This window comes from Patagioenas fasciata, chromosome 1 (genome assembly GCF_037038585.1).
Source record: "Patagioenas fasciata isolate bPatFas1 chromosome 1, bPatFas1.hap1, whole genome shotgun sequence".
In the NCBI taxonomy this organism is placed as follows: Eukaryota; Metazoa; Chordata; class Aves; order Columbiformes; family Columbidae; genus Patagioenas; species Patagioenas fasciata.
The window spans coordinates 191,486,603-191,502,458 of record NC_092520.1 but is presented as its reverse complement, the minus strand read 5'-3'; the positions used below and the strand labels follow the sequence as shown (position 1 = coordinate 191,502,458).

The following is a 15,856-nucleotide window of genomic DNA, read 5'->3' as shown; positions in this document are numbered from 1 at the left end:
TGAGAAAGATCTCAGGTTCTTTCCCAGGGAACTTCCCTGATGCTCATTAACTTGACACAAAAATCTGGTAGGTTTTCACTCACAGAACGCCAGGACTATGTGTCTGCTTGAAAGCTTCAAACCACATTTATTGTAAATTCATGGAAAAAAACAGAAAAAAATAAGAAGAAACCACAGGCTGATAAACTATTACATCTCAGTGTGAAGAACTTGTCCAGTGATGTGCAATCAGATATTGAAAAGAATATCTCAATGAGCAGCAATTTCTCAATAGAAATCTCATTAAATAAAAAAGAAAATTATTTCCATATTTACAGATTACCAGGTAAATGTATCCTTAAAGCATTCTTTTGTATTTAGCAGGTTTATTTCTTTGAAATAAAAGAGAAATTGTTTGAAACTAAGAATGCACTTTGACAGCAGCTTGCTAAACAGTCTATGTTACCAGCAGTGACCAGACGAGTAGCCTCCGCTCGACCACCGCAGCGCTTTGCTCCTCCTGCTGCCCAGGCTTTCACCGAAGGGCTTCTGGCACCTCAACCTATGAAAGGGGAGCGGGGAGGGCGTTCGTTACATTTGCTGTACAGTCTGGATGGCAAAACTCCTACCAGGGACACACCTCCAAGAGCCCCCCGCTACACACCATCTCCCGCAACCAGCCTGAACCTGGGAAAGTTCCCCACTTTCTGTCAAAATCACAGTTGAACAGATATCAGCGTGCTGAGAAAAGCCCACTCAGAGGAAACCCTCCCCCCAAGTGCCTTCTTATGCTCACCTTTCTAAGAACTCTTTTTTTTTTTTTTTTTTAATTAAATATATATATATACTAAAATTAGTTAAGCTTGTGCTGCATCTGAGCCACCATCATTTACTGAAATAGGACCCCTTGCTTACCCGCCTTAACTGCTTTATGCTGCTTGCCCGAATTGCTTCCATAAGGTTATCATGGAGAGACCTTTGTGGGGTGGAGGGACGGGTGGAGGGTCGTGAACCTTCCTCTGATTTTCTGTCAGAGACCGATTTGAGAGAATCTTTAATTTCTTTCAATATGCTGTTCTCATGTTTTTTGCTTTTTTTGCCTTTTTTCTTTTTCTGTCCATTCTGTAAGGCTTTTTTTGAGCTTTCCTGCTGTTTGATGACTTCAGCTATATTCCTGGTTGGTGCCTTCTTCTCTGGAATAACTGGGGGAGGAGGTGGAGGAGGTGGGGGTGGGGGCGGAGGTGGTGGTGCAGGAGCTGGAGGTTGACTTTTCACTGGTGGTGCTTTCTTAGGGAGCTTTGGAGAGGACCAAGGTGAGTTCTTAGGTGACACGTAAGGTGAGGACCGAGGCGTCCCTTTCTGCAAGACTTTGGTCTTTGGATTGGTGGCTCCATCACAACCAGAATCTTGTTGTCGCTGCTCCTGCATGCGCTTTTGTCTTTGTTTATCCATATTTCTTGTCAGGATACTTGTCATGCTTATTCTTGGGCCAGGAAGGTCAAAGTGGTAGCCAAGCTTGACGAGAGTGGTGTTCTCTTTCAACAGTTTAACTATGTCCATTTCCACCTGGCTGCCCATGATGTGCCTTTGATTGTGGAATCGCAGTTCTGTTAGAACCTTGTTGTTCTGCAAAGCTCTCATGATGGCCAGCACTCCTTTGCCTGTGATAAAATTTGACTCAATATTCAGACTAGTTATGTGCTGATTTACCTTTAGCATACCAGCAATAGCTATTGCAACATTGTCATCAGCGTGCGTGTTAGCCAAGCTGAATGACTTAACCACCGTGTTGTCCCTCAGGGCTTGAGCAAAATGTATAAGCATCTGTGAAGTGATGTTTTCAATGTTGTTCAAATTAACCTCTGTGGTGTCAGGGTCATTACTTCTAACTTTTTCCAAAGCATCCTCAATAACTGTGGGATTTCCACAAGGGTGGATGGCACTGCTTTTTAAGCTCAGATTATCAGCGTCTTTTCCATCATGGCCATTGAGTAAGTTTTCATTGTCCTTTGCACCATTGCACTTTTTGCGTCTGATGTGGTCAGAACTCCTGCCATCCTCAGATCTTTCACCAGCTGCAGCATTTTCCTTTTCCTCCTCTTCATCATCGCTGTCTTCTTCATCTTCCTCCTCATTTTCTTCTTCTTCTACTTCTTCATCATCATCCTCCTCAGTACACGCCTCCTCAGACACTTCACTATTGCTTTCTGTGAAATATTCTTCTTGAATGTCTTCTGAATTGTCATCTTCTTGCTCAGAGTCCTGAACAGGAATGTAGGTGTGGGTGTTAAACATGATTGCAGTAATGTAGCTACTGCCTTTTCGCACAAAAACAATTATCTTGAAACTATATAAATTAATATTGAAAGCTAAAAATAAATCACCAGAAACAGAGAAACTTAGAACAGAAAATGTTTCAGCACCTAACACTCTTTAAACAGCATTTCTTTCATATTCCTTAGAAGACAAATGCTTAGCATAAATTGCAACAGCTTTACTGATGTCAATGATTTCTACCATGAGAAAATTTGATACAAGATATTGCAACATGGACATACTTCATGTTTTCTGTGTGTTGGCATCTCCACAAGGAGATGTTATTTGGATCCTTGCCAGCAGAAACCTAAGACTGTACTTTCAGAATGGACGTGATCTGTGAGCAGCAAGTTTCTTGATTTCATAAGGATTAGACGTCTGTGTCAATGTTCAAACTCCCTTGCATATTTAGTACATCTAAAAAGGCTAAAGACTGCCATAATTTAGAATACAAATAGTGTTTGCACATGTAAACATGCATATGGACATGCAAAATAATCTAGAATTGCAGGAGTAATGTCGAGAAGACTCTGGATGCACTGTATGGGCTGTATGCACTGGGAAGCTCTTTGTGAAGTAAAGATTCAGACACATTCCCACAGGTAACAAGTAATCATGTCAATAGTTTCCAAATGTTTGCCAAGAGCTAGGACTGTGCTCACCAACAGCTGTCACAGATAGCTGCCATACGGTAACTTGCTATAACTTATTGCCTACAGAGTAAACTGGCTGTTTTTCTAAACCCCAAGGTAATTTTAGTATGTTTGATGGGTCCCAAAATAGCAAATTTGGATTTGCTTCTCAAAGCTCTGCCCAGTGCCCTCAGCAGTTATGGTGGCAGAGGACAATTCTCTGTGCAGGAACAGCAAAAGGCCTGTGCCTCAGGGAAGTCTGTCTCCATCTGGAGGACTCCAGAAGCCAGGCTGCATTGTATAGGCCATGACTGAACACACATGCTATGAACAACCCAAAAAGATCTCCCATGTCCTGTTTTGTCTACTGGACAAGCCATAGTGCATGCCTTTTTGTTTACATTTGTAAATGTTTCTAAAATCTTGGATTAAATATACTTGTTCTGTATCCACAACTTTAGCAACGTTCATGTTTTAGTCTTTGTAAAATACTAGAAGGTATTTTGCAAAGCACGTACACTCTGCAGAGACACAGCAGTCCTGTTTTGTGCTTCTGGAAAACGAAAGTGTTACAAACATGACAGCCTATTTTTAGCAAACCGGTGCAGTTTCAGGTTTGTTTAATTATTTGGCTCTAAAAATGCAGGGAAAAGTTAAAATCATTGTAAAGACAGATTGCACAGCACTGTTTCACAATCTTAAGCAGACTTCTGTCTTGGGACACACGCAAAACAGATGGTAATTGCAATGTTTGCAGGAGCAGGACTGCAATGAGAAAGGACATCGAGCTGTTCCAGCCTGTCGTTCCTGATTGTTCAGTGCTTGGAGGGCTTGCAGGGACTGTCCCCATCGCCCTGCACACAGAGGACTTGTGGGGACTGTCCCCATTGTCCTGCGCATGGAGGGCTTGCATGGTCCAGCACCATTGCTTCTCCTGTGGATCATGTGCGGGAAGGCCCTTCTCCTCAGAGATGCCGTGCTACATACAGAAACAGGGCTGTGTTTAAGTTAGCTTTGTTGTGGGACTAAGATTTACAGCTGTAGGTTACATATATGTATATATATATGCAGACTTTTACAAGCTGAAAACACCAGGCATCCAGGAGCCCACCATCATGGTTATGCTTCTACCTATCCAGGAATACATACTACGGCCTTCAACAGAGCTGCAGATAAGAAAAAGTTGGTGTCTCTAAATGAACTGCTAATATGCTTGATGACACTAGGTTAATTAAAAAAAAAATACTTGATTTTATATTTTGAGTGGCTTTTCTGGGGTTAAAAGGGGAATTCAGTTTCCTGTCACATACATTGTAGTACTGCTTTGTAGTTTTTTGATGAAAAATTAGAACTAAGATTGTCAATGCAGAGAAGTAAATATCTCTGGAGGGCAAGTCATTCACCCTAAAAGGCTATCGGTAGGATGTCTGCCTTCTGGAGAGGCTGATCTCTCACCACTAACTATAGAAGGAGCACAAACAAACACCTTAGATAAGGTGTCTAACTTTCAGACAGTTCAGGGCAAGAAGAAAATTGCATTCAAGAAACTCATAAGGAGCTTTCTTACTGCCTCCAGTGGAGAGAGACTTTGTGCCGACTACATCAGTGTGTCAGCATTTTCATGCATTTAGGAAGTTTCTTCTCAAATCAAAAATTATAGAGGCTTTTTCTAGCACTTTGATTTTTAGCCTGTACCCATTGTTAATGCTGCATAGACATGGAAAAAGAAAAAAAGAACCGTGCCTTTACATAAGACACCAACCAGACCTGTTCAGAGGGGTTTTTGGAAGTGTCCAGGTTTGAGTTCCAGGATCAGCTGGAAATAAACATTAATCTTGCCATTGCCTCCCTAGGACTTGACAAACAGGGAGTGAAGTCAACGTCTGCAAGCCGATACTAATGGTCTGATGACAGCTAGTGGTCTGTGCGCCTGTCTGCAAAGACATTACACCACCATTCACGAGTAGGAGAGAACACTTCAGTGTCAAGAAATCCTGGATATTATTAGTACAGGCTAATTTAACCCAGGTGAATTTTCTTAAAGAGAGTATTTAATCAATGTACAAATGGCAATTATTGCCTTGCAAATGACTCAAGCTCCTGAAACAAGGCGGTTAGAAGTTCTGAATCCAGTTTTGCTGTCTTTACCTTTTTTGCATTATTTTCCACTTAAACATGGGAAAACTTGCCCTTTCAAGGAGAGCCAGAACTTGGTATGAAGCAGTTCTTGAAAATCAAAAAGCTGCTCACATCCCCAGGTCCCCACTTTGCCTTGAAATAACATGGAGCCAATGTATGTGAAAACAGAAGTTGCTTTTTGATAGAGCTCAGTCTCGCAAATTGTTTTAGCAAGGCCCTGGGGACGCCGATGTGTATGTGAGCTTGGGCTGGGAGCACTCATCACCTGGGGGGACTGAGCCCTTCCATCCTGCCCAGCTGTCCTGTTCATCTGCAGTTCAGGGAACAGCTTTTCTTATTAAAATTGTTATTCGGGGGGACAAATTGCGTAACAAGCACTATCGGTTGGGGTTTTTTTGGATTACAGATAAATGTTTTGGTTGATCACTCTACCCCGGGCCACTTTTTAAATAATTTACAGTGCACCTCTGACAGCAGTTTCCAGAAGACTCCCAAGCTGTGCCAGGGATCCTCAGCAGGAACAAAGCAACATCAGCTGCCCACTGCAATGCAGCGTCCTTCCAGCGAGCACCAAGCCAGGCAGCCGCTTGCCTGACTTCTGACATAACATGTATTCAAAATTATCTTCCTGACATGCTTCTCAGCACTCAATACTGTGTTGTGTTTTTTTTTTTTTTTTGAAGCAAAGGAAAAGTCGATTTTTTAGCTTTTAAACAAAATCAAAAGTTACCCCAAAGTCTGCATCACTACCTGGCAATAATTTCTAACGTACCTGTTAAAATTCATTCCTATTTTAATCGCTAGCAAGAGTTTTTATAGTTTTCTGTTCTCAACTAAGCTTTTAAGGTACCTCCAGAGAGAGACCAAAACCTCCCTGAGCTAGCAGGAAGTGCTTTAGCAGACACAAAAGTATGGCTGACAGTGTTCTTGCAAATGCTACAAAAGACTGAAAGAAAATGAAAGCAGGGAGCAAGATTATGCCAGGAAAGAACAAGCCAAAATATTTCTAGGGAACTGCGAATACCTCAGCGTCTTACCTTGTCGCACGCACCCAATCTCTCTTTTTCTAAGAGTTTCTTGGTCTCCCTCTCCCAATAGGCCATCAGCGCTTCCCGGCTGAAAGTCCCTGTCGGTGTTTTCTCTGTCAGGCTCTTCTGCCGTTGTCCCACCGGAAGGTTTCGGTCGGGCTCTATGTCCTCCAGCTCTCGCTCCAGCTCCTTCAGCTCCTCTTCAGTGAGAGAAGCCAGGAGCTCATCTTCATCAATGTCTTCATATTTACTGAGCTCTCTTCGGTAGCCAAAGGTAGACATGGTCCCGCTTGGTCAGGCTGGTACAAACCTGAAGTGACTGGGCATTCAAGAAGGCTGAAGCAAGCAAGCGGTGTCTCGTTTGGTCAGCAGCTGTTTCCCTGTGTAGCGGAGGCACCCTTTTAAGAGTAATCATCGGGGGCTTACGACAATGCATGGAGCGATGAAAGCATGCTCCGTTTTAAGTATCAGACGTCAGCTAGACATCTGAACAGCAAGAATGTCCCAACACTAGTGTTTGCAGGTCCCTTAAAGAGGGGGATTATTGACACACTGGCCATGGCCATATTTAGAGCAGGCGGCTCGCAGGAGAATACCAGCCTCGCGGCTGGAAGGACAGCAGCAAATAAAACCCTGAGCGCATTTACACCAAGTTCGTGTCCAAACTGCAGCAGAGAAAGAACACTGCAAATCCATTTAATCCTGAGCTGCCGTAGGGGCTGGAAATAAATCACCCTCACTGTTTTTTTTTTCAGTGGACTTCCTCTCATTTTCACGGTTTTTGAGTGGAACCGCGCTGTGATCCCGCTGAGGCGTTGGAAGGCAGGAGGCTGGGGTTGGTGGGAAGGCAGGACGTCAGTCTGCTGGCTCCTGTCATGCTTCCCCTGTAACAAATCACACAACTGGATTATTTATTAATTTCCCCTTTTTTTTTTTTTTTTTTTTTGAGGATGATCGGAGGAAGACTCAACTTGACATGTCCATCTGAAGCTCCTGTGAGGTTTATTTTCAAGTGGAGAATTGTGCTTTGCTGGGGGAGTGAGCAGAGAACCCAGAGCTGCCGCAGAACCAGCCCTGGGTGGGCAGTGAGGCTCCGTCTTCATCACTCCTGACAGCCCCTGGCAAATGAAGGCCTCTAGTGGCTATTTTAGATAATGGCTGTTGCTTGCTGTAGCTGAGTGATGTGCAGCTGGAGAGTGTCCTTCAATGCCTAATTTTAAAAGTACATCTATATTACCATGTCCACTAATAAATGATATATTATTCTGATATTACTTTTATAGACAGATTATCTTCCAGTGTAAGAAACCACAGAATAAAAGGTTAAACTTCACACTGGTTTGGGTTTTTTAACTTTTTTTTTTTTCTATTAGCACTGAATGATGGTGAACCAGTGATGCTTTCTGAAATGTACAGGCCAACAATATTTGCAAACCTGTGTCATGAGAGAGAGAGGGAGGAAGAGAGAAAAACAGAGAAAAGGTTTGTTTTGGTACAGGGAGGTAGGTACACATCTGTGGTGATAAATGTCAACCTTATTAAATTATAAGGCACAGTGGTTTTATTTTTTAGTTAGTCAAGTTGGTATTTAATGAAAAATGTAAGTGGAAATAATTTCAACTATTGTTCTTGTCCAGCACCATCTCTTTTTGGTTAGTATGGACTCAACACTAGAACGGATGTGTGATGTTCAGTCAAATTGTTAATTTAGTTTTATTATTATGCATATTGCTTTACTGGCAATGGGGAGAGGAGACAGCGTGATTTTCATGAACAGATTTGGCAAAGAAATGTATTTTTCATTTGATCATTTTTCTATATGAATTTCACACAGTTTACCTTGCTCAAGAGGTAGAATGAAAACTTAGAAACTTAGGCTTTCCTAATACATGAAGCATATTAATAAAGCAGACTAAAGAACATTGTGCATCTGTAATGAAATTAAATAAATATTTGCAGGTCATTTACATTGATCAAATATTTGCATAAAATAAAAAGGAAGAATATGCAACATAGTTTGGCTTATGGAGCTAAGAGTGTTACTTTCATGGTATGAGACACTGTGATGATAAGTGAAAAAAACGTGGGTTACCTGTGTCTGGACAAGTCAGTGTGTGAGTACAGGTTCTGTTCACTCTTTCAGCTGCACTTGAAGAAATGATGCTTAGACCAAATTCTGTAAAATGTGAAACAGCAGGAAGAAATAAGTGTGTTTCTTCTTTTAACTTTGCATTGTGAATGCTGATGTTGGCATTAATTAAATACATATAAGAGAACTCCAAGCAATTTTATTTCTTCAGTGTGTCTAGGACAATGGTTCACTCTGTTATCATTCAAATTAGCTGGAAAAGCAGCATGATAAAATTATTTTTCTTGAGTGCATTTTTGCAGACAATATTTTGTTGCAAACATTTTTGGATGGAGTTGGTTAGAAAATGTGTACTGGACAGATTTTGTGTTGAAAATGCTAACTGAAAATGAAGTGGTTTTAGAAATGTGCTACGTTTTATTAGTACAATGTTGACATGTACGGCATTGAGATATACAATATTAAAACTGAAAATATGCTGATAAAAATGAAATCTATTCAAGTATAATGTTTCACAGACAATTCTGAGCTGTCTGCTTTTCCTTTTTTCCTCAGATACAACAAAATTTTTAAGTCTCTGAATTTTCCTAGGTCGAGAGTCCAGGCATAAAGCTACCTGACATATCTGTTTACTGTTTTCTATGTATAATTCTAATTTTTCAAACTCAAAAGAGCTTCAAAACCAACACGCATTAGTCACTTTTTAAACAGTATTTCAAAGCAAAATTTATTCCAGTCCTCGCAGCAACACGAATATTACTTTCAATGTTACTCCTTGCTGAGGCATGATACAACACTGGCCCAGTGATGATATTTTTCCATATATAAAATGCCGTGATGACCATTCCAGCCATGACATAAGAGAATTTTAAGATGTTACTACATATGGACAAGGTATTTTATTGTAAATGTCTCCCCTGAAGCAGAGCGGAGATTGGCAGAGTTAGGAGAGGTTAAGAAAGGCTGGGGTCCTTTCTTAATCCTGTACATGTCACTCATGGTAATTTAGGACCCATTCTTTACATGGAGAAGGCCAAGGGTGAAGACCCATGAACTCTCTCTTCAACAATTTTCATAAAGGTAATAAGGCTGTAGCACATGGCAAATTACACATGCACCAAAGTTGCTAAAGCTGTAAAGCCAAGCACTCACAGGTGAGAAAATGTAGGTATAATATTTGTCCTTGTCTACTCATGAGTGCTGAAATACAGTTCTTTGTTCCATAATTCTGTAATCGTATACTTTAATCCTGGACTCATGAGTCCTCAGGACCCTCACTCTTTTTCAGTGTACAGAAGCAATCATGCACATTTAATAAACAAACTTTCAGCATTTGGTTTTACCTGGTTTTCAGCATATCAAGACTACCCGTGGCTTTATTTGTCCAGCAGCCCAGGAGATGTGAAGGTGTTACCACCTTCGTGAGGAGGAAGAATAGAGGTACAGAGAACTTGAGATTGAATGTACCCACTAATTAGGAGTTTAAGATTCTTTTTTGGGGGAGTATTTGGCATTACGCAGCACTTCAGCTGGTTAGGGCTCAGCTACTGTGGGCACCAGCCACTGGTGAAGCTGCCCACTGCTTCGACAGTTCATATCACAGATCATCACTCAAATAATTTAATTACAATTAAATTGTCTTGTCCAACTTCCCAGAGGAACAGTACTGGAAAGAAAGGGCTGATTGTGTTTATTAGCATTCCTGCCTGAAACCTTTTGTTCTCATTCCACAGCCTTATTTCTCAGGCATTACATGTTTGGATTTCTGCAGAAAAACAAGCAAAAAGTAGCAGCCATAGCATCCTGGTATACAACCCAGGCTACACGCTTGGTCACACAACCGTGGCACCACTATAAAGAGTTTAGGAAGAGACCTTGTGCTAGAGAGGTGGTACAGTGATCTTCCATCAGAGAAGGCAGAAGAGCAGACCATGAGCTCTATGTAGTACATGAGAGCAGGTTTATACCAGATTCATTGACCATTATTCAGGATGAATGTTCCGAAGGGCTTCATCACCTCCTAACAGAAAACCCAACCTCACCTCCCTAATTCCCTGCTGAATTCCTGAATGCAGCAAGTACATCTTCTCACATATAGGCCATGAAAACTCATCACTCAGTCAACAGAATTATTAAAAGGTCCTTTCAGGACCACGAGCCAGCACTGTGCCCTTGTGGCCAGGAAGGCCAAGGGCATCCTGGGGTGTATTAGAAGGGGGTTGGTTAGTAGGTTAGAGAGGCGTTCTCCTTCCCCTCTGCTCTGCCCTGGTGAGACCACACCTGGAATATTGTGTCCAGTTCTGGGCCCCTCAGTTCAAGAAGGACAGGGAACTGCTGGAGAGAGTCCAGCACAGGGCAACAAAGATGATCAAGGGAGTGGAGCATCTCCCTTATGGGGAAAGGCTGAAGGAGCTGAGTCTCTTTAGCTTGGAGGAGACTGAGGGGTGACTTCATTATTGTTTACAAATATATAAAGGGTGAGTGTCATGAGCATGGAGCCAAGCTCTTCTCGGTGACAACCAATGATAGGACAAGGGGTAATGGGTACAAACTGTAACACAAAAGGTTCCACTTAAATTTGAGAAGAAACTTCTTCTCAGTGAGGGTGGCAGAGCACTGGAACAGGCTGCCCAGGGAGGTTGTGGAGTCTCCTACTTTGGAGGCATTCAAGACCTGCCTGGACACCTTCCTGTGTAGCCTCATCTAGGCGTTCCTGCTCTGGCAGGGGGATTGGACTGGATGATCTTTTGAGGTCCCTTCCAATCCCGAACATTCTGTGATTCTGTGATTCTGTGACCTGGGCAAGACCAAAAGAAAATAAGAACTGGAAGCACCCATTTAACAGGAGCAGGATTCCCTCTGCCATACTTGTGACTCAGGTTCCTGGCTTTGACTGGGACAGAGCTCACTCACCAGTGGCCAGATTGCAGACAGGACTTTCAATCTTTTCCAGCCTGGGTGATCTATTTTTCTGGTTTTAAAAGAGGAAACACTTGCTTTGAGCATGTTGGCCCAATTGCTGACATGGTGTGAGCAACACCTGTGGGATGCTGTTTAGCCCCCAGTGCAGCAAACCCCACAGCTTAGATTTTACTTCCACTTGGGTGAGAGCAGGGAAAACTACAGGCAAGCAAAGAGAGGGCTGCACAACCTTGTCCTCAAGCGTGGGACACAGCCGGCCCCAGGACGGTGGCTATTTCAGTCACGGCTCCTGAGGACAGCCTGTCAGACAGATGCGTTGGCTCGTACTGAAGCTGCAGTCCCACACTGCAGCAACAGGTTTAATTTCCATAGAGCAGGTTAAAAACAATGCACCACAGCATGTCTGGGCTTTCCCCACCTCTCCCGCTGCCCTTCTGCCTGCAGAGCTCACTCCCGTCTCCCCCACGGCTTCTGCACCCCTCATTCCTCAACCAGCCCCTTCCCTCCCACTGCCCCCTCTTGCAGCCTCTGAGCTCTCCCACCTGCCCCTTTCCCACCTCCCTGCTGCTGTGCTGCCTTTGCAATCGCAGGCCATGCAGGACCCCTCACCTGTCCCTGCACAGCCCCTCGCTGCCCTCACCCCCACCTGGTTCCTCACCTCTCCTGCCCTCCCCTCCTTGCATATCCCCTGTCCTGCCCCATGCTCCCCGCTGCCTACCTTCCCCCTCCTGCCTCTGTCAATGTTTATAGACGTATATACACACACACATTGCATATATAACTACTATATGTAATTATAGATGTAATAATTATATATAGCACATATAGACATTCTATTTACAATTTGAATTTATATATATATATATATATACACATGTATCTCAATTTCTGTATGCTGCTTCTACAGGCCCAGGTGGAATGCAGAGCCCAAATTGGCCTGAAGAGACAAAGGGTCAGCAACCTGGCATTGAAACAGGACCATGAGGCAGACTGATGGGACAAGCTGGAGCTCTTTCCCCCAGGGAGACTAGCGTAACTTGTGAAAATTGTGGACACCATACTGTTCCTGAAAAGGATGTGTCATCACCTACATTTAACAGCGGTATCAGCGGAGCAAACGGGATAAAGCATGCACTGAAGGCATTTGAAGGAACAATTTTTCAGCTGCTTTTCCCTACGCCAGATGATTCTGTTGTCCAGCCCATGTGTCCTGGTGATGCCATAAACAGGGAGTCACACGGGAGAAAGAGATCCTTCCCTTCATCCACGTTGGGGAAACAAAAAGCAGGGGAAGTTTAAAGATGACCCTGATCCAAAACCAGTCTTCGCTTGGGAATTGGATTCAGTTTTCTAACTCAAAGATGGATTTTTCCTGCTGATCCCCTGCAGCAGACCCAGGCTACTGGGAGGGCAGATTCCAGGTCCAGATTGTAGCTTAACAACTCTGAACCATCACAAACAGTGATCAGATTTCACAGAAAAACATGTGCATGTGGGTTGCCTTATTACTCAGATTAGTTTTGAAAACAGGATTCCCAACAGCTGCTGGGGACATCATCACAAGACTATATACATCACTGTATACCAACAAGCCATGGGGTAACAGCTAATCTAACATATTTTGACAGCCTGGGTGTTTGGGTTGCCTTGCTTTAGAAGAAGACAGAAGAGTCACACGTACTGAAGAACTGAATGGGCTCTGACAGTGCTTGCTGGTGGGAAGAGCGTTAGGATGCATCTTGGGAGGCAAGAGGTTGACCTGGCTGCAGGGAAGCAGCAAGGAAAACATAATCTGGGTGCAAATAAGAACATTTCTGGACTACCAAATTCCTCAGTCTTTGAATAAAAGAAGGAAGACTCACTGTGCACATTGCACAGGCACCCAGTGTGCCTTTCGTCCATGAATCCTGAAGGTCTGTTTGGTTATAGAGAGACATGCAGCTGGGTGCCAAGGGTGCACCAGGCTCGGGGTTTATTGCTGCTTTTGCCTACCTGAGTCACATTAAAATAGTGAAGGTGAGGGAGACAAATACATTTTACTGAACAAACGTCACTCCTATCCCCGGTTTTCTTTCTTTCCTACACCGCCAGTATTTTTCAATCATCTTGTGTCTGTACAATGTCATGTTCTGTAAAAACAGCACGAGATGAACGTGCTTATCTTAGACAGCACGAGCTAGTCTTGCCCAGGTTTTGCTCAAAGCAAGTGCTTCTGCACATCCCTGCAGGCCGCTCATTTGCTCACTACCAGTTTCTGCCACACCAAAAAGATAAACTGCTTTGTATGCAGTGATCATCCTAATGCTCTTGCTTTCATATAGCTGCTCTTATCCCTCAGGAAGAATCTCAGAGTGCTGTACAAATGTTGCCAACAGATTTCCAAGCTATATATAGAAATCATTTCACCCGCTACTGATGTACAGACATAGGGTGACCACAGCAGCTGTTTGGAAATACACCGCAATATTGCTCAACGGGTTTGGACAGGAAGTATAGAGGCCACAGTATAGAGAAGAAAGTGGCAGAGGAACTACTGCATGCATAAAAAATGTGGGGGTTTGTGGTGCAGTTCGAATGGGATGAGATTCAGGAATCTGCAGTTAGTCTATTCTTTCCCTAAAAAGCATAACAAAATAGGTAACATCTGCCAGTGTAAGCATTATATTATTTGTGGTGGTATTTGCAAATACACTATAATTTGTATGTCCAGGTCAGGTACTTATTAAACTATAAGTGGTTCTAAAAAGTGCATGGATTTAATCCCTTTTTAATGCCTTAGTCCCAGACAGTGCTCTCATGCAGCTTGGCCAAACCTACAGTTTGTCATTCAGATTTAAAAAATGTTCTATTTCTTTATACACAGACAGCAATAGAGGTATTACTTCTATACTTAGCATTTTGTTGTTTTTTGTCAAGTTTTTTAAACAGGGTGTGTTTATTAAGATTTTTTTTTTAAGTAGATCCCAGAAGTAGAAACAAATGATGTAATTCATAGGGAATTAAATAAAAGCAGCAGTACTAAGTAAATTCTCAGCTTTATTGTCTATATGTCTATTTTTCAAATGGCCCATATTCATGGCAATGGGAGTTCTGGGCACCATATCTACCATGAGCAGAATATGCAGATGAAGGCAACAATTTTGCCCAAAGACTCAATCAAGTGTAAAGATTTCTACTGAAAATGTGAATTTTGATAGTTAAGTGTAACTACCTTGTACATGTCACCAGAACTACACTGTTCTATCAATCTTATAACTACTAACAATTTACTGATATATTTTTTGCAGCTTTTCAGGAGAACCACAAAACACAGCTTCCTTGGAGAATACTTCTGCTGGTCTAAGTACCTATTTTGCTGGTGTGAGAGAAAATGCTTCCCATTGCAATATACACTTTTAAATATTTATACAGTTATTTGGTGCACTTACCCATGTACTTATTTTTTATTTATCCAGCAATTGTCCTGGTAAAGAATCGGGATAGGTTTCTATGAAGACTGTTCCATGCATTTGGAGACACACAGTGTATTTTTGAATCAAGATCATTATCTGCAGGGTGCAGAAGACAGCTCTGAAGGATAGACACCTTGGGTGGCAAGGTGTTAGTTTTAATTGTTGCAGCTTAAACAAATAATTTCCCGTGGAAAGGTCAGGGAGAGAATAAACCAGAATAGGGCTGCTAAGGGTGTTCCACTATGGCTGGAATGACTTTTCTTCATAGCATTTTCCTGAGCAGAGATCTATCCATCCTAAGACTGATAGGAAAAAAAAAAGTGGGGAGGAGGCTTTAAACGGCCTGATTTATCAGGCAGAGAACAGAACACCAGGGAGGCAAATCTGGCTGCACGGGAGAGGTGGAGGCAAGAGAGAGGTGGTTAGCTGCGCATTAACAGGAGGGATGGAAAAGCCAAAGAGACAAGACCTGTTCTCCAGAGATAAGCGATCATGAATTTATGCAACTTTTCTTCATGCAAACCATAACTACACAGCTGGATATTTCAGAAGCCTTTTTCTGCCCCAAGTAAGAGTCAGGAAAAATCGTTTTGCCCTACCCCAAGGTAGAGATAAAAGAGTCTGTGTCTTTGCAACTGTTATTCTATGTATGACTCCCAGGCTATCAGCAACAGTTTGAGAAAGGGCAGCTCAGGCACAGAGACCAAGCCAGAACACTGACTGCTGCAGGGAAACAGTAGAATCATCCCTTCTTGATACCCAGAACAAGAATCTGCTGTGCCAGCCCCCAAGATCAGATGGTAGCCAGTGTATTGAAGTTTTATGGATGGCACACATGACTTTATGGGCCCTACAGGGAACAGGTGCTCAAATACAGAACTGATGGCTACGCTTTGGTCCTTCACCGAGCTATGAAAACACAGCTACAAAGTCCATCTCACTGGTGCTGCAAAGGCTGATGTAACCACTGTTGAATGTCTGGCTCCTCAGAGAGCTCATCAGGCTGGTGCAGCTGCTTGTGTCAGATTTTATGAGAAACAGAGACCAAATGATACCTCTGCTTTCAAGTATTGTCCCCAGACCGACAGGAGTCCCTACCCCAGAGTATGCCTGAATCACTGCCAGGGCATTCAATTTCTTTTAGCCAAAGTTGCCCATGGGGTGGACATGCCATGGAATTGGGTTGCGGTGGAACACCCCAGGGGTCACACCCAAATAGCAGAGTAAATTAAATCTCAGTGTTGCAAGGGTTCAATCATAGTCCAAGCAGGGCAAAAAAAGGTGTAGTTTTTCCCTACC

General features: G+C 42.8%; 1 protein-coding gene across 1 annotated transcript; it reads right to left on the bottom strand.

Annotated features, from left to right (window-relative positions):
* Nucleotides 1–102: 102 nt before the first annotated feature.
* Nucleotides 103–6,941, bottom strand: LMOD2 (leiomodin 2). The gene is made up of 3 exons (XM_065856956.2): nt 6,104–6,941; nt 895–2,241; nt 103–541 (listed from the first exon to the last, which is right to left on the bottom strand). Exons 1-3 carry the CDS (start codon nt 6,374–6,376, stop codon nt 515–517), a joined length of 1,647 nt encoding a protein of 548 aa, XP_065713028.2. The 5' UTR covers nt 6,377–6,941; the 3' UTR covers nt 103–514.
* Between the last annotated feature and the right edge of the window lie 8,915 nt (nt 6,942–15,856).

Excerpts from the sequence above, each read along its gene's own strand:
- LMOD2 (XM_065856956.2), bottom strand. The coding sequence starts at position 6,376 with ATGTCTACCTTTGGCTACCGAAGAGAGCTCAGTAAATATGAAGACATT. Across the intron at positions 2,242-6,103 it reads GATTGGGTGCGTGCGACAAG|GACTCTGAGCAAGAAGATGA; the intron begins GTAAGACGCTGA and ends ATTCCTGTTCAG. Across the intron at positions 542-894 it reads GCATAAAGCAGTTAAGGCGG|GTTGAGGTGCCAGAAGCCCT; the intron begins GTAAGCAAGGGG and ends CCCCTTTCATAG.